The sequence below is a fragment of the Chlorocebus sabaeus genome, chromosome 18, assembly GCF_047675955.1.
Source record: "Chlorocebus sabaeus isolate Y175 chromosome 18, mChlSab1.0.hap1, whole genome shotgun sequence".
Lineage (NCBI taxonomy): Eukaryota > Metazoa > Chordata > Mammalia > Primates > Cercopithecidae > Chlorocebus > Chlorocebus sabaeus.
The window spans coordinates 74118640-74138986 of NC_132921.1; the positions used below are offsets into that span (position 1 = coordinate 74118640).

At 39.7% G+C, this 20347-nt stretch overlaps 1 protein-coding gene across 10 annotated transcripts in view; it reads left to right on the forward strand.

The window, feature by feature from the left end:
* The window catches only part of CEP192 (centrosomal protein 192), a 145953-nt gene that overhangs the window by 49394 nt on the left and 76212 nt on the right, over positions 1–20347 (forward strand). For 8 of the 10 annotated variants that reach the window (XM_073006494.1, XM_037982522.2, XM_037982521.2 and 5 more), the window contains 6 exons: positions 5244–5308; positions 6367–6576; positions 9214–9340; positions 10609–10739; positions 18165–18990; positions 19074–19200. In XM_073006494.1, the coding sequence (XP_072862595.1) occupies positions 5244–5308; positions 6367–6576; positions 9214–9340; positions 10609–10739; positions 18165–18990; positions 19074–19200 (1486 nt within the window). The remainder of the gene's footprint in view (positions 1–5243; positions 5309–6366; positions 6577–9213; positions 9341–10608; positions 10740–18164; positions 18991–19073; positions 19201–20347) is intronic. The other 2 variants (XM_073006495.1, XM_073006496.1) reach the window with 1 other exon arrangement.

The window sequence follows — 20347 nt, forward strand, 5'->3', positions numbered from 1 at the left end:
GCCAGGGGCTAGGAGGTGAAGCTGGAGAGGTCAGTGGGCCAGGAGTGGATTGAGTTTTGACGACCATGCCCAGGATTGAGGCTTGTCTGGGAAGCGACAGGACTTGTTGCTTGTGGAACTTGCTGGGTGAGTCTTCTTTTGGCAGTCAGGGTCATTTGGGAGAGTTCTTAGGATGTTGTCGAAATCTAGGTGTCCCAGTGAACATGAAGAGAGTAGCTAATGAAAGACACAGAAGTAAAATGGTTAGGATTTCATGGCTGGATTTCAGGGGATGGTAGAGAGGCAGGAAGAGAGGAGGGTCTGTGGTCTGAGTTACCTGGGGCAATGGCGATACTGTTACCTGAGGCAGGGAATCAGAAGAACATGTAGATTTTGGGTGATTGTGGTTTGAGGCAGAAGTAGTCTTTAGTGGAAATAGGGGTGAGAAGTGTGAAGCTGAGTTGCAGTTAGGACTTACTCAGTGATATCTTGATCTAAAAATGATGATGCAGACTGGATGGTGGATATTTATCACTTATAAGATCATGGAATTCTCATGTGTTGCTGGTGCGAGCGTAAATTGGTACAGCCATTTTGGAAACCTGTTTGGCAGTGTCTTGTAAAGGTGAACTTAATGAACTTCATACTTTATGACCTAATAATTCTATACCTGAGTACATACACAGCAGAATAGGGTGTACATATTCACCAAAAGACATACTAGAATGTTTATAGCAGCACTATTTGTATCAGCCCCAAATTCTCAAATTCGCATTAGCAGTGGAAGTTTCCAAGTCGCTGCGGAACCACCCTCCCCTCCCCCAGCCGTAGAATGGATTATGTTTATTCATACCCTGGAATATTAGGTTGCAGTGGGAATGAGATGTGAAGCTACATGTAACAACATTGGATGAATCTCAGTAACGTGGAATGACATGAAGCTGACTGAGAATGCAGACTCTGTAGTTCTATTTGTGTACAGCTCAGCAGTGCAGTCCTGCAGAGCCCGCCGCAGGGCAGTGGTTACGTGTGGATGGGGAGGTAGCATGGGAAACTGACTCGGGTGGTTTGGGCACTGACAGTGTTACGCTTCTTAATCTGTGCTGTTGGCTACGCAGATGTGTTCAGATTGTGAAAATTCCTCGAGCTGTGCACTTCACCTCTCTGTTGTAAAAAGTTTTTAAAAATTAGCAATCAAACTGAGAATAAAAGATTTGTAATTCATATTACAGGTTTAGAGCCCATTCTGCTAATATATAAACAGTTCTAATAAACAATAAGAAAAAGACCAACTACCTCAAAATTGGAAACAATTTATAGAAAAAGAAAAATGGTTGTTAAATGTACAACAAAAAATGTTCATTTTTACTCATGGAAAGAAATGCAGTGTAAATCCACCCAGTCATAGTATTTTTCAGTTACTTCCGTGGTAGTGACAAAAGTTCGGCAGTAAAACTGTCTCAGCAAAGATATGAGAGACACAGGTGTACCAGTCCGTGCTTGGCACAGCCTCTGGGTATAACGACACTGCAGCATCCAGCAAAGTTACGCGCGCACCGTCCTGTAACCGAGTAGTTCTGCTTCTGGGAATTTATTCTTCAGATTCACTTGTACAAATGGTACATGATGTATGTGCAAGCTCATTACTTGCAGCATTGTCTGTAATAATAAGGTTGGAAGCAATGTAGATGGACAAAATAGGGTATAAATCAAGGTGCATCCATACAAGGAAGCACCCTGTGGCCATACAGAATGGTAAAGGAGCTCTTTAATTACTGAAATGGAATGATCACCAAAATAAATTATGTAAAATCCACCTCCAAGCACATAAAGTATTGTAACATTTGTGTAGAAAGGTAGGAGAGGAGAAGATGTACATATAGACATTTGTAAAGACATACAATGGAAAGATAAAGCAAGATACTGACTACAGGAATCTCTAGCTACTCGAACTCAAAAATCAAAAATTCAGATAGACATTTCAGAAATATTTTAGCTATTGGTTGCATCTGAGGGCGTGGGAAACGAGGGTCAGGGATGGGGAGACAGTTTTCAGTGTATACCCTTGTAAGTCTTTGGTTAACTTTGAAAAGCTCTTTAATGTGGTATCATACATACACCTTTTACATTTGAATTATTAGATGTATTACTATTAAAAAATAAAAAATGGTATTGGAAAGATTGAATGAAACCAACCTTGTGCTTAGGGAATGAGTGCTAGTCTGGTTGGAAAGGATGACTAGCATGGGTGGGGAGGAAAGGGAGACGGGGAGATGGAAAGCTATTAAAAAGGTTGGTGGACAGAAAAAGCTGATGGGTGCTGGGAGGAATGGACTAGATCCAGGGAAATAGGGGTGGAGGTAGCATTAATGAAATGGGAGCCTTTGTACTGAAAAGGAGAAAGGAACTTTAAAAATGTAATAGAAGGAGATACTCAGAAGAGGAAGGTTGGAAAAAAGGGTGTAATCTTATAACGTCCAAGTCATTTTAAATGAAAATTTGCCTCCTTACAAACTTTATTCAGGACAGTTCCTTAAGACAGCCCGCCTCGGCCGTGCGCGGTGGCTCATGCCTGTAATCCCAGCACTTTGGCAGGCTGAGGTGGGCGGATCACAAGGTCAGGAGATCGAGACCATCCTGACTAACCCACGGTGAAACCCCGTCTCTACTAAAAAAAAAAAATACAAAACATTAGTCTGCCGTGGTGGCAGTGCCTGTAGTCCCAGCTACTTGGGGGTCGGTGGGGGGGCAGCGGTGGGCTGAGGCAGAATGGCCTGAGCCCGGGAGGCGGAGCTTGCAGTGAGCTGAGATCACGCCACTGCACTCCAGCCTGGGTGACAGAGCAAAACTCCGTCTCAAAAAAAAAAAAAAAAGAGAGCCTGCCTCCTCTTCTTCCCCGTGCCTGCCTTCCTCCTTGCTGATAGCTCAGCTCCCTCTATTCCAGGTGCTCCGTTGCTGCTGCTTGTGACCTGAGAGTTCAGCAGTGGGGGACACAAATGGGCGGCTTCCACGTTTGGTCTCGGAAGCATTCAGCACCAGAGGCTTGTTGTTTAGGTGTGCCGAAGAATTGGCATAGATTCTCGTAAAATACGAAGTTCTGTTTTCTTATTGGCTGTGATTGATTTCTGCTGAGTAGACAGCATAGTGTTAATATAGATGTTTCTTTGAAGAATCCCTTATAGTTCAGAGAAAAAGCACTTAGGATTATAATAAATACTGTTTTGAGCTGCTCGGTTAATTATTTAAAAACCAGGTGATATTTAACTCCTCAAAGTACATTAAGTTTCTTTTGGATTACCTTCCGTATTAGTTCGTTTTTATGCTGCTGATAAAGACATACCCGAACCTGGGAACAAAAAGAGGTTGACTTGGACTTGTAGTTCCATGTGGCTAGGGAAGCCTCAGAATCATGGTGGGAGGCAAAAGGCACTTTTTATGTGTTGGCGGCAAGAGAAAAAATGAGGAAGAAGCAAAAGTGGAAACCCCTGATAAACCCGTCAGATCTCATGAGACTTATTCACTATCATGAGAATAGCATGGGAAAGACCGGCCCCCGTGTTTCAGTTACCTCTCCTTCGGTTCCTCCCACAACGTGAGAATTCTGGGAGATCAATTCAAGTTGAGATTTGGGTGGAGACACAGCCAAACCATATTCCCCTCTTTGGGGCCGAGTTTCCTACTTCCCTTCTCTTGGCTGTCAGATTTGGTTGGTTGATCCTTTCATCTTTTAGGGCAGTGGTTTTTAACTTAGCTTGAGTCATAGATTCCACAGTGAATCTTCATAGAAATATATTTATGTGGAATGTATGATTTTGCATCTATTTTGAGGGCTTCATGGTTCTGATGCTCATTCCTAGGTTCTATGCTGTAGGTTAAGAATGTGGTTTTTTTTAGGCTGGGCATTTTGGCTTATGCCTGTAATCCTAGCCCTTTGAGAAGCCAAGGTGGGTGAATTGCTTGAGCCCAGGAGTTTGAGACCAGGCAGGGAAACATGGCAAAACCCCATCTCTACCAAAAAATACAAAAATTAGCCAAGGGTGGTGGCACGTGCTTATAGGCCCAGCTATTGGGGAAGCTGAGGCGGGAGGATCGCTTGAGCCCAGGAGGTAGAGGTTGCAGTAAACCGAGATTGTGCCACTGCACCCCAGCCTGTGCAACAGAGCCAGACCTTGTCTCAAAAAAAAAAAAAAAGTTTCTTGTGTGTGTGTGATAAGAAATGGTCACTTAACAAGGTGAAGAACTAGTACTGTTCTGACAGGTAGGAAGCCTCAGCAGTCTTTGGTGCTTTTCCTGAACGGAAATATCGTGTGTCTGCTTTTCTTTTGTCTTAGGTTGTGAATGTGGGATACAGTCTAGGTTCCCAAAGGAGCAGTGTGGATCTGATTGGTCCCTCATGGACACATGATAGTGGGGAGCCTCCATCATGTTTGGGCCATGAGTGGACTGTGCCCTCTGGGTCACCATTCACTTTTCTCCTTTCTGCTCCAACCCTGCATTGCCAGGCAGAGGCCCAGAATGCTGCAGCCAGGCAGTCTGGCATCTGGCTGGCAGACATTTCACCAACACATTTCAAGTTCTTGGCAATTCGGATGCCTCAAGCAGGGTCTTGGGCCTCCTAGTTTGCTACGAATCCACCACTCCCAGTTGTGTTTCTGGCCCTCGCCCTCTTTGCCCATTTGCCCCATCCCTCTGAGGCATTTCAGTGATGGTCTTCTGCCTGGGGTTGAGTGTGCTTAGGCTGGTGTTCCTTTCCCAGGGGGAACTGAGGTACTCGGCAGGAACCTTGAGGGCAGACATTAGGGGACTCCTAGTCTTTGTCCAGACCAGGGTTTCCTGGGATGGGTTGCAAGCGGGTCCTGGGGCACCCTTGCAGCCATCTTCATGACAAGCTTATAGAGGGCTTATCAGTCTGATGACTCCCGATGTAATTCCACCAGCATTCATGGACGAGTGCCTCAATGCAAGAGTGCCTAAGTCTCCAAAGCAAAAATTAATTTTAGAAAGAAAAAGCTTTCATTGTAAAGCCCCTGAGTAAATTGGGATAAGTTAGTGACACAATCAACTGCAGCAAGGTGTTCTTTAGCAAAAGTTTGACAACCGTAGACTTCAGCATTTAATACAGATGCATCAATCATGAGTGCAAGCTTTTACATACTTGTTACAACTTTATTTCCTTAGTATTTCATTTTCCTAACTTGTATCTGTATGCTAGTGTTTGTTTAGGTATTAGTGTAATTTATTTATATAAACGTATTCTTTTTAAGCTGAAGCATTTGATTTGATTGCACAAGATGAAGAAGAATTTAATAAAGAGCATCAATTTATACAGGTTTGTATTTGTTTTATCCAAAATTTAAAATTTTTCCTGTATTTATGTAAGTGTAGGCAAAATGTTCATTTCTTTCTGAATATACAGTTAGTATAGAATTATTTCATATTTTTCTTATGGCTAGACAACTTCTGCTTTTTCCCTCATGCTCTAAATTATTAATTGAAGATCATTGACATGGTGAAATATATCTTTAATTCACTTAAAATTGCTTTAATGGTATTAATGGATATTTCCATAGTTTATGTTTATTTTTTGAGACAAAGGCTTGCTGTGTCACCCAGGCTGGAGTGCAGTGGTGATCACAGTTCACTGCAGCCTCAAGCTTTTGGGCTCAAGTGATCCTCCTGCATCAGCCTCCTGTGTAGCTGGGATTGCAAGCATGCACTACCACACCTAGCTGTTTTTTTATTTTTTATTTTTTGTAGCGATGGAGTCTTGCTACGTTGCCTAGACTGGTCTCGAACTCCTGGGTTCAAGCAATCCTTCCATCTTGGCCTCCCAAAGTGCTGGGATTACAGGTGTGAGCCACTGTGCCAGGCTGTATTTCTATAGTTTTAAAAATACGTTTTAAAGTGAGGCAGTCCCACCTCCTGTTTGTTTTTTATGAAGATTCTTATTTATGACAATCTTATTTCAATCTTATTTTGAAGATTCAAAATTTATGACAGTGTTTGATGAAGCAATAGATGAAGATAACATTCTTATTTTTCAGATGGGGTCTCGTCATGTTGCTCAGGCTGGTCTTGAACTCCTGGGCTCACACACGTCTCCCATCTTGGCTCCCCAGGTAGCTGGGATTACAGGAAAGTGCTGTCATGAGCAACTCAAGATCGTGTGTATTATAACTCAAGTGTTCAGAAATACTCATTTTCCTCTACTGGACTTCATTAGCTGTGGTAGCTGATTTCGCTTCAGTTTGTCCAATTTTTTTTGTCTAGTTTTTAAAAAATTACTTTTAAAATTTTCTTGGTAAGCCTTTTTTAGTTTTTGTATATTAGGACAGCAGAAAAGTGACTTGCTGGGGGAAAGAAACGAAACAATAACTTTCTCCCTAGGAAGAAAACATAGATGCTCATAATGCTTCGGTCGCACTGGGCGATATGTCCTGGGGAGCTACAATTAATCACAGTCTGTTGAGGAAATCACATAGCACATCAGATTTGGATAAAGATGATGCCAGTTATTTACGTCTATCTTTAGGAGAGTTCTTTGCTCAAAGATCTGAAGCGCTTGGTTGCCTTGGTGGTGGTAACAATGTGAAAAGAGTAAGTATGGAATCTGCTGGGAGTACTCAAAGTCACCAGATTTCAGATTTTGAGTATTATGATGGCAGAGTGACTTTAAAATGGAGATAGAACAGGATGGGACAGAAGAGTGGTAAAAAACTTAGGTTTCATTGTCAGTCAGACCTTTACTGCAGTTCTAGCTCTGTCTTTTAGCTAGTTCTAGGACATCGAACAGTTTAACTCCTCTGTGCCTTAATTTCCCATTTCTTAATAGCACAGTTTTATCGGGCTTTGTAAGATTTAAATGTGATGGTTCATGTAAAGCATTTAGCGCTAAGCCAACGTGTGGTAAGTATTTAATAGTTGTTCATTGCTATTATTATTGTTGGTTGGTGTGAAGAATTCTAAAATTGATTTTTAAAAACTATTGTCTAAAGAGATGTTTTGAAATATAGAAGTGTTTTGATGTAATTAAATGTAATGCATGTACAATTAAAAAGACACAAGTTATTCAGGTAGTGATAAGTCCTATAAAGCATGAGTGAGGAGAAGGAGTTACTTTAGCTGTGCTGGTCAGGTTGACATTTGGGGGAGGACATTGAGTTGGCATCTTAGTGATGAAAAGGAGGCAGCAGGCTGGGTACAGTGGCTCACGACTATAATCCCAGCACTTTGGGAAGCTGAGGTGGGTGGATCACTTGAGGTCAGGAGTTTAAGACCAGCTTGGCCAACATGGTGAAACCCGTCTCTACCAAAAATAGAAAAAATTAGCCGGATGTGGTGGTGCGTAGCTGTAATCCCAGCTACTCGGGAGGCTGAGGTAGGAGAATCGCTTGAACCCGGGAGGTGGAGAGTTGCAGTGAGTCGAGATCACACCACTGCACTCCAGCCTGGGCAACAGAGTGAGACTCCATCTAAAAAAAGAAAACTGTTTTTTTTTGTAAGAAGAATTAAGACTTCTCCCTCCCTTAGTGACCTGGCCTTTGTCTGTGTGCAGGCCTGGAGGCAGGAACCAGGGATGCGTATTGGAGGAATGGAAAGCAGGCAGGCAGAGCTGCTCTGAGGAGCAGGGTGGAAGGGTGTGAAGGGAGAATGGCAGATGATTCCAAGGGCCAGATCATGAGGGCTCCTGGTAGGAGGGGGTTTTATCTCAGATGAACTAGGGGGAAGTGCTTAGAGGCCCGGGACAACTTCGTTGTGGTGCTGGCCCATCTCCAAGTGCAGCAGGCTGCCGCTATATGTCACGTGCCCAGGTAGTGAGAGTCAGCAAAAGACAGAAGAGGGAAAGAAGCCAGCAAATGCTTAGGAAATGGGAGAGACGTGATGAAGGCTGGGGACAAGGATGACCTAGTAGAAGCAGAGAAAAGGGCAATAATTCAAGATTTATTCTATAGAGTCAAAGAATTTGTTGATAAATTCCACAGAGGGAATTAGGGTTATTGGAGGGAGTGTTTATCAAAACTGGATTTCATTAAGAGTATGATTTTGAAATAATAGACGTAGTGTTAGAAGTCACAGCTCATTCATAGAACTTTGAAATTGAACTGTGGTCTTGCTTAGTGCAGTGAACTGAAAAATGAAAATAAATACTTTAGAAAGGTAGATTTTTCTGCTTGGATTGATTGTGACTTTGAGATTATGACAGAAGTTGAAGAGTAACTGAATTCCTTATTAATGGAATTACAGTAAGGAAAGGAAAGATGGACAGAGCACTGGATCATGAAAAAAAATTGGTCTGTTATTTGGAATTTTTGTTTTGGTGTAAGTAATGAAGTTTTATTTGCATTCAAGTTACTGAATCAAGGGAAGAAATTCCCAAGTGGAGACCAATAAAAAATTGAGTGCATTTAATGAGGTCACATTTTAGTTCTGTCGGGTGACTGCTGTATAAGAAAGCCAAGTGGAAACTGCCTACTCTTTAGCAAGCTCCTGGAATGCAAACCTTCCAGAAACTTTCATGTAAGTTGGTAGGAGCGTCCCTAATCCTAATACACATTTTTCAAGGATGTGTTTATTCTATAAAAGAAAGTACATTTGTTGTAATTTCCAGGAAGCAGGAGTTTTTATCTTTTTTCTCATTAATGTGTCACTGATGATTAAACAGTGCCTAACACATAATAGGTGTTCAGTAATAATTATTGGAGGAATAAAGTATCATTTCTGTGTTGTTTTTTTGAGACAGAGTCTACTCTGTTGCCCAGGCTAGAGTGCAGTGGCTTGATCTCAGCTCACCACAACCTCTGGTGCCTCCGCCTCCTGAGTACCTGGGACTACAGGCGTGCACCACCATCCCTGGCCAGTCTTTATAGTTTTAATAGAGATCAAGTTTTGCCAACTTGGCCAGGCTGGTCTTGAACTCGTGGCCTCCCAAAGTGCTAGAATTACAGGTGTGAGCCACTGTGCTTGGCCTCATTTCTGTGTTGTTTTAATTTGAATTTCTTAGTAAGGGCAATTTATTTGACAATATGAGTTCTAATGATTAAAAGGTAGCTAGTATTAAGGAAATGAAAGGTTCTACCTGGACCTTTGAAGGTCATCTCTAGTAATTTGAGGTTAAGTGGGAAGAACAGTTTTTTGATGTCATTTAGCTGTGTTACCACTATTAGATAAAATAGTCTAGAATTTCTCAAAGCAGTTGAAAATCAAAGAAATAATTTACATTTAATTATTTTGTAGCCATCATTTGGCTATTTTATTAGATCACCAGAGAAGACAGAACCTATTGCCTTAATAAGAAAATCCGATGTATCGAGAGGTGATTTGGAAAAAGAAATGGCTCATCTTAACCATGATCTATATTCAGGTAAAGGATTCAAAGAAGGGGCTTTTAGGAATCTTTTTTTTTCCTTAAATGTGTAACTTAGGGGTTAAATGTGTGACCATGTTCTTTATGAGTGAAAATGTATATAACACTTTGTAGTTTCTCAGTGTTAGTTATAGATTTGATTCATATGTAACCTCATATATCCTTTTAAATCTAAAGTGGAAACAAGTCAGCCAAAATCTACCTAAATTTGTAAAAACCACAGTAAATAAAATAATTTCAAATGGGCTAATGTTGGCTGTTGAATTATTGAGTTAGTTAATTGTAGATATATTTATTATTTAGGTTGACTTTTAAAGAGATGTTTTGAGATTTAGACTGTGATAATCTATGATAAATTTTTATGATGAATATCTATAATATTTTCAATCACATGTTCTTGGTCAACTTAGAATTATCAAGCAGGTACTTTTGTTAGTACAATGTCTTGTGCTACATATCACATAAACTTGTATAAGATAAGCTCCATTCCTTAAAGAGCCTGTATTCCAGTAGGGAAGTTGGGATGGGGGGTCCGTGTATACAAAGTCAGCTCATTTTCCATTTCTCTAAAGATGCACTCACTTCTTTCTTTCTTTCTTTTCTTCTCTTTTTTTTTTTTTTTTTTTTTTTTTTTTTTTTGAGACAGTCTGTCTTTTTTTGTTGGAGACGGAGTCTTTCTCTGTCACGCAGTGGCGTGATCTTGGCTCACTGCAATCTCCACCTCCTGGGTCAATCGATTCTCCCACCTCAGCCTCCCGAGTAGCTGGGATCGCAGGCTCACGCCACCACGCCCAGATAATTTTTTGTATTCTTGGTAGAGACAGGGTTTCACCATGGTGGCCAGGCTGGTCTCAAACTCCTCAAGTGATCTGCCCACCTCAGACTCCCAAAGTGCTGGGATCACAGGCTTGAGCAATTGCACCCGACCAAGTAGTGCTCAGTTTTAGATTCAACTTATTGTATGTTCGTGAAATGTTTAAAGCTGAAAAATATTAAATGAGTTTATATGTGCATTTGCAAGGGAGATATTAAAATCCACAATCCTCCTTCAAAGTTTGGACTCTGCAGCATTGAGCCAAATTAACTGTGTTGGTGTTCTCTGTCCAAGTGACTATACATTTAAACCGTTTCAGTGAAGGCAGCTGACATTTGGGGTACAAAGACATCTTCCTTGGTAATTAATCATTTTGCCTCATCCTTATTCCACAGACTGTGTTTGCCAAATAGTGTATACTTATAAGTTGAATTTTATATATTTCCTGCAGGAGATTTAAATGAACAGTCCCAGGCACAACTAAGTGAAGGATCAATTACACTTCAGGTTGAAGCAGTGGAGAGTACTTCACAAGTGGATGAAAATGATGTGACGTTAATGACTGATAAAGGCAAACCAGAGGTAGCTTAAGCCTTTCGTAAGGAAATCTAAGATTGTCTTGTTGTAGTTCTTATATAGGATCAAGACGAGATCACCTGTGAAAAATATATGCAGTTTAGCATGTTTTCTTTCCTGGCTTCAAATTTCTTGCAAGTGTCCTTTAAACTTTTATTTTGAAGTTTTTGTTGTGATATACACACAGATGAGTTTATAAAACAGATTTGTAGTCAATGAATGATCACAAGGCATACACTGGTGCACACGTCAGATCAAGAAAGAACATTGCCAACAGCCCAGAAACAAGTTTTTTTGCCGCCACCAGTTACCTGACCTTTAACCCTGTATTAATTTTATCTGATTCTGAACTTCACATAAAAGAAACCATGTGGGATGTGTTCCTTTTCTTTGACTTTTTTCACCTCACCGTGCATTTGTTTAGATGAGTATAATAGAAACTTATTTTTATTACTGTATGGTATTCTGTTATATGAGTATTCTGTTGCTTTTGAATCCATTTGTGAACATTTGGGATATTTCCACTGCTGGACAATTATAAAACAATGCTCCATGAACAGCCTAGTACCTGGGAAGTGTGCACACATTCATGTGAGTTGTGTGTGTATGTTGTAGGGCTTGCGTACCTTCACTTCAGTGGTTTTGACAGTTTTCCAGAGTGGTTGTACCATATAGATTTGTTCAGGAGTGTGTGCTTCCTGTCACTGCACATCCTCGCCAGCACCTGGCTTTACTCGTTATTCTGGTGGGTGCACAGTGGGGCCTTCTTGTCTTCATGTGCATTTCTCTGATTACTAATAAAGCTGGTTCTTTCTCATGTTTGCTGGTCATTTGGAGGCTTATTTTGTAAAGTTCCTGTCCAAGTCTGTTGCCCATTTTTCCAATGGACAGTTTGTTTTATTTGATTTGTAGGTGTTGTTTACATTGGGTAGGAGCCTTCTGTCAGTTATGAGTGTTCCATGTGTCTTCTCCCAGTCTGTGGCTTGCCTTTTCACGTTTTTAGTGGTATTTTTATTTGTTGATTAGTTCATGCTTTCATTATTTCTCTTATGTGTTAACTTTGTCATAAATCAAATTCCATGACATTGTCGGTATATTTCTAGAGTCTCTGTTGTGCTTCTTTGGTCTGTTTATCTTGTGTCAAGATGACACTTGAATATTTTAACTTTATTATAATAAGTCTTGATATCTGGAAGAGTAAATACTCTCCTATTTTTCTTTAAAAGTATCTTGGCTATTCTTGGCCCTTTACAGTTCCATGTGTGCTTTACAGTCACGTGGTCAGCTTCTACACACCAACCACTAACCACCAACAACCCTGTTGGACTTTTTTAGGGATTAAATTTAATTTATGGAACAGTAAAATTGACATCTTTATAATAATGAGTTTCCTAATCCATGAAACTTACATATTATTTCATTTATATGTTTTAATTTCCCTTTGTATATTGTGAGTTTTGTGCAGATTTTTCACGTCATCTTGTTAGATTTCTTCCCAAGTTGTTGAAACTTTTATTTTTAATGTTTGTGGGTACATAGTAGATGTATATATTTATGGGGCACACGAGATGTTTTGGTACAGGCATGCAATGCGTAATGATCACATCATGGTAAGTGGGTTATCCATCCCCTCGAGCATTTATCCTCTGTGTTATGAGCAATACAATTATATACTCTCAGTTATTTTTAAATGTACAGTTATTTTGACCCTGTTGTGCTATCAAATGAAACATTATTTTAGTATTATGTTTCTTAACTTTATTTTCTGTTTGTTTTGGCTAAACAAATACACAATTGTATTTGTTTTTTAAATATACTCACCTTATATCCAGCACATTTACTTATTAACTCTAATTATCAACTCTTTGGATTTCCTACATACATAGTTTTCATCTGAGAATAGAAGTTTTATTTCTTCATTTTTAATTTTTATACCTTTGTTTCTTTGTCTTGCCTTCCTTGACTGGATGGACCTCAGGACAGTGTTGATGTCATGATGTTGGGTTTCCCTGATTCATTGGGAACTCTTTTTTGGTATTTCATCTTTAAATTTGATGCATGCTGTAAGGTTTTTGTTTTGTTTTGTTTTAAATTACTGGATCAACAAAGTGGTCTTCTAATCTTTGTTCACTAGTTTTTTGTTCTGTTTTGGTGTCAGATGCTTTTCTGGATCTGTTAAGAAGAACTTGAGCTTGCTCTGTTTTGTTGATGTGATGAATTTTATCAAATGGTTTTTGAATATTAAACTATTCTTTTATACTTGGAATAAACCTCACTAGGGTTGTAATGTGTTATCTTTTGATATATCATTGGATTGGGTGTGCTAATAGTTTGCTTAGAATTTTGCATTTTTGTGAGTGAGATGAATGACTTTTCATATAATGTTCTTGTCTGGTTTTGGTATCAAGATTTTACTGGTCTCATTTTTTCTGTTTTCAGGAAGAGTTTTTGTAAGGTTGGTGCTTTTTAAAAGATTTTGGTAGAATACGTTAGTGAAATCACTTGAGTCTGGTATATTCTTTTTTGTGTATTTTTATCTTTTTTTAAAATTTTTTGAGATAGAGTCTTGCTGTGTAGCCCAGGCTGGAGTGCAGTGGCGCGATCTCGACTCACTGCAATCTCTGCCTCCCAGGTTCATGCCATTCTCCTGCCTCAGCCTCCTGAGTAGCTGGGACTACGGGCACCCACAACCACTCCCGGCTAATTTTTTGTATTTTTAGTAGAGACAGGGTTTCACTGTGTTAGCCAGGATGGTCTCCATCTGCTGAACTTGTGATCCACCCACCTCGGCCTCCCAAAGTGCTGGGATTACAGGCGTGAGCCACCAAGCCCAGCCGAGTCTGGTATATTCTTTATCTAATGCCTTTAATTGCAGATTCAATTTTCTTTAATAGTTGTAGTACTATTCTGATGTTTTAATTTTTTTATGTCAGTTTTAGTAAATTGTAGTTTTCTAGAGATTATAATCTTCCTCTACACTTGAAAATTTATTTTACTATCATGCTGACCATAATATCCTCTTGTGATTAATATTTTAGGTTGTTAAACTATGTCTCTTTTGTTATTTCTATAATTGACAGTTTTGCCTCTCTTTTTCTTAGTCTCACCAGATACTTTCAGTTTTGTTAATTTGTCAATTTTATTTATTCTCAATTTTGTCTTTCTATTTCATATTTTCTGGTCTTCATTTATTTCCTTCTGCTTTCTATAGATTTAATATGGTGGTGTTCTAACTTTTTTTTTTTTTTTTTTGAGGCGGAGTTTCGCTCTGTCGCCCAGGCTGGAGTGCAGTGGCCGGATCTCAGCTCACTGCAAGCTCCGCCTCCCGGGTTCACGCCATTCTCCTGCCTCAGCCTCCCGAGTAGCTGGGACTACAGGCGCCCGCCACCTCGCCCGGCTAGATTTTTGTATTTTTTTAGTAGAGACGGGGTTTCACCGGGTTAGCCAGGATGGTCTCGATCTCCTGACCTCGTGATCCGCCCGTCTCGGCCTCCCAAAGTGCTGGGATTACAGGCTTGAGCCACCGCTCCCGGCCGGTGTTCTAACTTTTTGAGATGGATGCCTAGTGTGCTTATTTTTCTGCCTTCCTGCTTTTTCAGTGGTGTAAGTGCATCGGATGCGTGTAGATTTTCTAATTTTTGAAATAATTGATTTTAGGCCAAATGTACTGTAGTCAGAGAATGTTTAGTTTTAGACCTTTGAAATTCGTTTAAGTATGATGCACAGCTCAGCGTCTGTTCAGTTTTTGGAAGTGTTTTCTGTACACTTGTAGGGAATGTCTGTTATGTGACGTAATGTGTGTCTCACTTAGGTGAGACTGATTTAAATCGGGATGCTCAAGCTGCCTGCATTCTTAAAATTATTGTGCTACTCTTTTAAAATCTCCCACCGTGATTGTGGGTTTGTTCATTAATCATTAGAGGTATATCAACATTTGCTTTAAACATTTGAAGCTGTATTTTTAGGTGCATACAAATTGCGCATAAAATTTGTTGCATTAAATTCTTCATAAAATTGTTTTGGTGCATAAAAATTGTTGTTGCTGACAAATCAAATCCTTTATTGAGCATGTCTCCCTCAGCGTGTAGTAATGCTTGTTTCCTAAATCTAGTCTGAGATTAACAATGTCAATACCAGCTTTCTTTGGTTAGTGTTAGCATGTTATATTTTTTGCCATTATTTTACTTTTAATCTTTCTGTGTCCTTATATTTCAGATGTTATAGGGACATACTGTTGGATTTTGTTTTTCAACCAGTCTGGCAGTCTGTATTAGGCTGTTACTTGCATTGCTATCAAGAAATACCTGAGACTGGGTAATTTATAAAGAAGAGAGATGTAACTGGCCCATCGTTCTGTGGGCTGTATAGGAAGTGTGGTGTGGGCATCTGCTTGGCTTCTGAGGAGGCCGCAGAAAGCTTGCAATCATGGCAGAAGGCGAAGCGGGAGCAGGCACGTCACGTGGCCAAAGCAGGGATGGGGAAGGTGCCACACACTTTAAACAAGCAGGTCTTAGGATAGCTCATTGACTACCGCGAGATAACACCAAGCCATGAGGGGTCCACCGCCGTGACCCAGACACCTCCCACTTGGCCTCACCGCCGACACTGGGGATTACATCTCAACATGAAATTTGGAGGGGCATCCAAACTAGATCACAGTCTTTCTACTTACACTTAATGGAATTTCCAATACATGGGGGTTTGAATCTGCTCACTTTATTTGCTTTTTATTTGTTTCGCCTAGACTTTGCTCTTTTTCTTCTGGCATTCTTTGAGATCGTTTAAGAGTTTTATATGATTCCAGTTTTCTCCTCTGTTGATTTGGTAATTATATATATTTATATTATTTTAATGATTACCCAAATAATTATAACCTGTCTCTTGGCTTACTGATGTTTAGTAAAAATTCTTTGTTTTCTTTTAAATGTCTTACTTGGCATTCCAGGGATCACAAAATACTCAATTTACTCCATACTTTAAAAGCTTTTCTTGTATTAATGTTTTATTTCTATACTTAACCCACTAAGATATGATGATGGTTTATAAATAACCAATATTTCTGATGTTTCATCTGAGATTAGTTTTCTTCTTAAAGAATATCCTTACTTTTTTTTTTTTTTTTGGTAAGGTACTGCTGATAATGAATTTTGTTTGTTGTCTCTCTGAAATGTCTTTATCTCCCTGTTATTCTTGCTGTGTGTTTTTGCTTACTATAGAATTGTTAGGAGCAACTTTTAGCACTTTGAATGTATTTTTTCATGTCATTTCATTTTAAAAGTTGACTGTTGGTCTTTTGTTATTTTTCTCTTTGGTTTTTATCCATCTTACTGTGATGTGCTTGGGTAGCTTTTGTGTTACCCTACAGTTTAGAGGAAAAATCTTTGAAATAATTTGAGGCTAAGGGAGATGATATCTTCCAGACTGGATTTATGTCTGCTTCTGACAGGGAGCAAGGAACACTAGCAATTGCAGATCACTTTCATTCATTTATTGGAATCAAGCCGATTGGAGCTGAGCCTCATCCTTATGAGAACCAGTCAGATGCTGATTTACCTTTACGGCTGGAGTGTAGCCCTTTGTCGTCTCATCCCAAAGCATGGATGTTTTACTGTGGTATCTTTCTCTCCCTCAAACATACACACACACGCACCTCCTAATCCCCCAGTGGGGGGACTGGCAGACTCAGTTTTTTATACCTGCATTCCCACAAGAACAACTTTGCCTAGCCTTTTCTTGAAGCAGCAGATACGCTTAGGGAACAGCATCCCCAGTGTTGGGCTTACCTCTCTGGGTTGCTTTCTTCTCTTAGATTTTGGCCCCATAAATTTACACGGCTTTTTAAGCTTGCTAGTCCTTTCAAAGATAAGTTTTTGCATATGCTAGTCAGTTCTAATTGTTCCTAGCAGGAGGTTGGTTTGCTTTACCTAGTCTGCTATTACTGGAGGCAGAGGTGTTAACAAGTATTTTTGTTGTTGTTGTTAAATGGTTTATGTTTCTTAACTGTTGGGCCCATTTCAGTTTTTTACTCATGGTTCCTATTTATGTCTTGCTTATCAATAATTCTAACAGTTGAATGAAATTACCAAGAATTATACTTGTCGTCACAATGACTCAGTGGCTTTTCAATCTCAATATCTTAAGTTTTTGGTTTTAAATTATTATCTGATTCAATTTTACCATGTCTTTCATTCCTGATGAATTTTTTTTTTTTTTTTTTTGAGACTGAGTCTTGCTCTGTGGCGGCCCAGGCTGGAGTGCAGTGGCCGGATCTCAGCTCACTGCAAGCTCCGCCTCCCGGGTTCACGCCGTTCTCCTGCCTCAGCCTCCCGAGTAGCTGGGACTACAGGCGCCGCCACCTCGCCCGGCTAGTTTTTTGTATTTTTTAGTAGAGACGGGGTTTCACCATGTTAGCCAGGATGGTCTCGATCTCCTGACCTCGTGATCCACCCGTCTCGGCCTCCCAAAGTGCTGGGATTACAGGCATGAGCCACCGCGCCCGGCCCCTGATGATTTTTTAAAAACAAAGGTAATCAATTTGATAAATAACCTGGTACTATATAATTAAAGTTGATGGCAGCTGTCTTTTTCATTAGGATATTTAGCTGGTATGCCCTTAATTTTTTTGTTGCCATTAAATCCTACATCGTGGTTATAAAGATCAAATTAGTACAGTAGCCCCCTCTTTTCCACAGTTTTGCCTTCTGCAGTTTTGGTTACCCATGGTCAACTGTGGTGCAGAAATATTCAGTGGAAAAGTCCAGAAATAGTTCGTAAGTTTTAAATTATATGTCATTCTTAGTAGCATGATGAAATCTTCCCACCACCTTGCTCCATCCTGGTAGGATGTGAGTCTTTCTTTTGTCCAGCTTCTCCACCTGTATTCACTTGTTGCCTGTTAGTCACTTAGTAGTGTTTGGTGATCGGATCAACTCTAGTGATATTGCAGTGCTTGTGTTAAAGTCACTCTTATTTCATAATGGCCCCAAAGTGCAAGAGTAGTGTTGCGTGCAGTTTGGATACACCAAAGAGAAGCTGTCAGGTGCTTTCTTCAAGTGAAAAGGTGAAGGTTCTCGACTTAATAAGGAAAGAAAAAAAAATGCTGAAGTTGCTGAGACCTATGGTAAGAATGATCTTCTTTATGTGAAATTACAAAGAAGGATAGAGAAATTCATGCTTTGCACTCCAGACTTCAAACGTTCCAGCCACAGTGAGTGATAAGTGCTTAGTTAAGATGGAAAAGGCATTACATTTGTGGGTGGAAGGTAGGAACAGAAACATGCTCTGATTTACGGCAGTTGGATTTGGTACTATCTGAGGTTTCAGGTATCCACTTGGAGGTCTTGAAATACATCTCCCAGCGATAATGGGGGACTAATGAATGTTCATGAAACGCGGGTAAATTGATCTGATGTTTAATTTTCTCACTTCTAGGACACTTTCTTTATGAGCAACACACCCCAAAGATACAAAGACAAGCTACCAGATAGTGGTGATTCTGTGCTTAGGATCAGCACCATTGCGTCAGCCATTGCAGAGGCATCAGTTAATACTGATCCTTCCCAACTTGCTGCTATGATCAAGGCACTTTCAAATAAAACCAGAGACAAGACTTTTCAGGAAGATGAGAAACAAAAGGACTGTTCTCACGTGTGTCATTTCTTACCTTATGATTTAGAAAAAAGTAATGGATCCAATGCGTTTGATATGGAGAAATACCTTAAAAAAACTGAAGTTAGTAGATATGAAAGTGCATTGGAAAACTTTTCAAGGACTGGTATGTCTGATACTTGGGATTTGTCTTTGCCCAAAGAACAAATTACTCAAGACATTCATACAGTGGACTTAAGTGCTACTAGTGTAAGTGTGAGGGAACCAGAAGAAAACACAGCAGCTATTGTTTATGTTGAAAATGGAGAGAGTGAGAGTCAAGAGTCATCTAGAACCGTAAACTCTTCAAATTCAGTTACAAATGTGAGAGAGAATAGCAGTGCAGTAGTTGACGTGAAGACATGTTCCATTGACGACAAATTACAAGATGTTGGTAACAGTGAAAAAACTACCTCAGTTTCCACTCCATCTGATAGTTATTCATCAGTGAGGAACTCCAGAATAACATCCCTTTGTCTGTTAAAAGAGTGTGAAGAAATACGAGATAGTAGAGAAAATCAGAGGCAAAGTGAGTGTGTCAGTGAAATAAGCAACAGTGAGAAGCATGAGACTTTTAAAAACCATTGCATAGTCTCACCTAAAAATAGTGGTAAGTGTCTGAGTTGTTGGTCACGTTCATAAAATTACAAAGTTTATTTTCTCTTCTCACTGGAAAATACCCCTTTCTAATAGATTTGAAAAATCTCTCTCCTGAGCATGGTGGACGTGGCTCAGAGGATGAGCAGGAGAGCTTCAGACCTTCCACATCACCACTGAGTCATTCTTCTCCTAGTGAAATTTCCGGAACGAGTTCATCAGGGTGAGTGTGTACCTTCTTTTTAAAAAAATAAAAATAAAAATTTGTGCTCAGTATAGGAAATTGGGGGAAAAAATGTGTAAAGAAGAAAAATTACTCATCTATGCATTCATCTCTCAAAGGTAACTCTTGTAAGCTGTGAATTTCTTTCTGGCTATTTTTCTGTGCAAATTTTTGTATACTGCTTTTTCTTTTACTCATTATAACAATCATTCTCTGAATTTAAAAGAAAACTAGTAATGTTACAGACTACCTAATGGATCTGTCGTGGTTCATTTGATGCTTCTGGTGAATGCTTTATATCTTAACTTTTGCTATCTAAATGATATTGGAGTGAATAACTTTGTTTATAAAATTTTAATTTTATGAATGTCTTTTGTGGCTTTATAAAAGATCTTTTATGTGTTTATTGAAAGAGTCTAATAAATGGAAAAATTTGCCTAACCAGCAAAATTATCAAATATGTTAAATATAGTTTTGATTTGTTTCAAAATATCAGATTTCAAAGATACCTATTAGCTATTTCCCAAGCTCCATTAAAGTTTTTCATGTTCATCTGAAGCGACATGGTATGGTTCAGCTGGTGCTGAATGTCAATGGAGAGTTTAGTTCTTTCTATGACTCCTTATGGATGCCTCAGTTTGAAACACTTTCATATACACAGTCACTTCTTATTTAATAGTTGATTGCTTTTTTTTTTTTTTTTTTTTGAGATGGAGCCTCACTCTGTGGGCCAGGCTGGAGTACAGTGGTACAATCTTGGCTCACTACAACCCCTGCCTCCCAGGTTCAAGCAAATCTCCTGCCTCGGTCTCCCGAGTAGCTGGAACCACAGGCACATGCCGCCATGCCTGGCTAATTTTTATATTTTTAATAAGAGATGGGGTTTCACCATGTTGGCCAGGCTGGTCTTGAACTCCTGATCTCAGGTAATCCACCTGCCTCAGCTTCCCAAAGTGCTGGGATTACAGGCATGAGCAACTGTGCTCGACCTGCATATTTTAACAGATGTATTACTAGTCATCCAGCCCAAAGCAAATTTGAAGATGATCTGGCTGTGATACGGTGTAGTATGTTTACAATTTTTGGCTTACACGTTCTTCCCTTATGTTTCTTACCGGTATTGCTTTACTCTCCCTATGGAAGACTA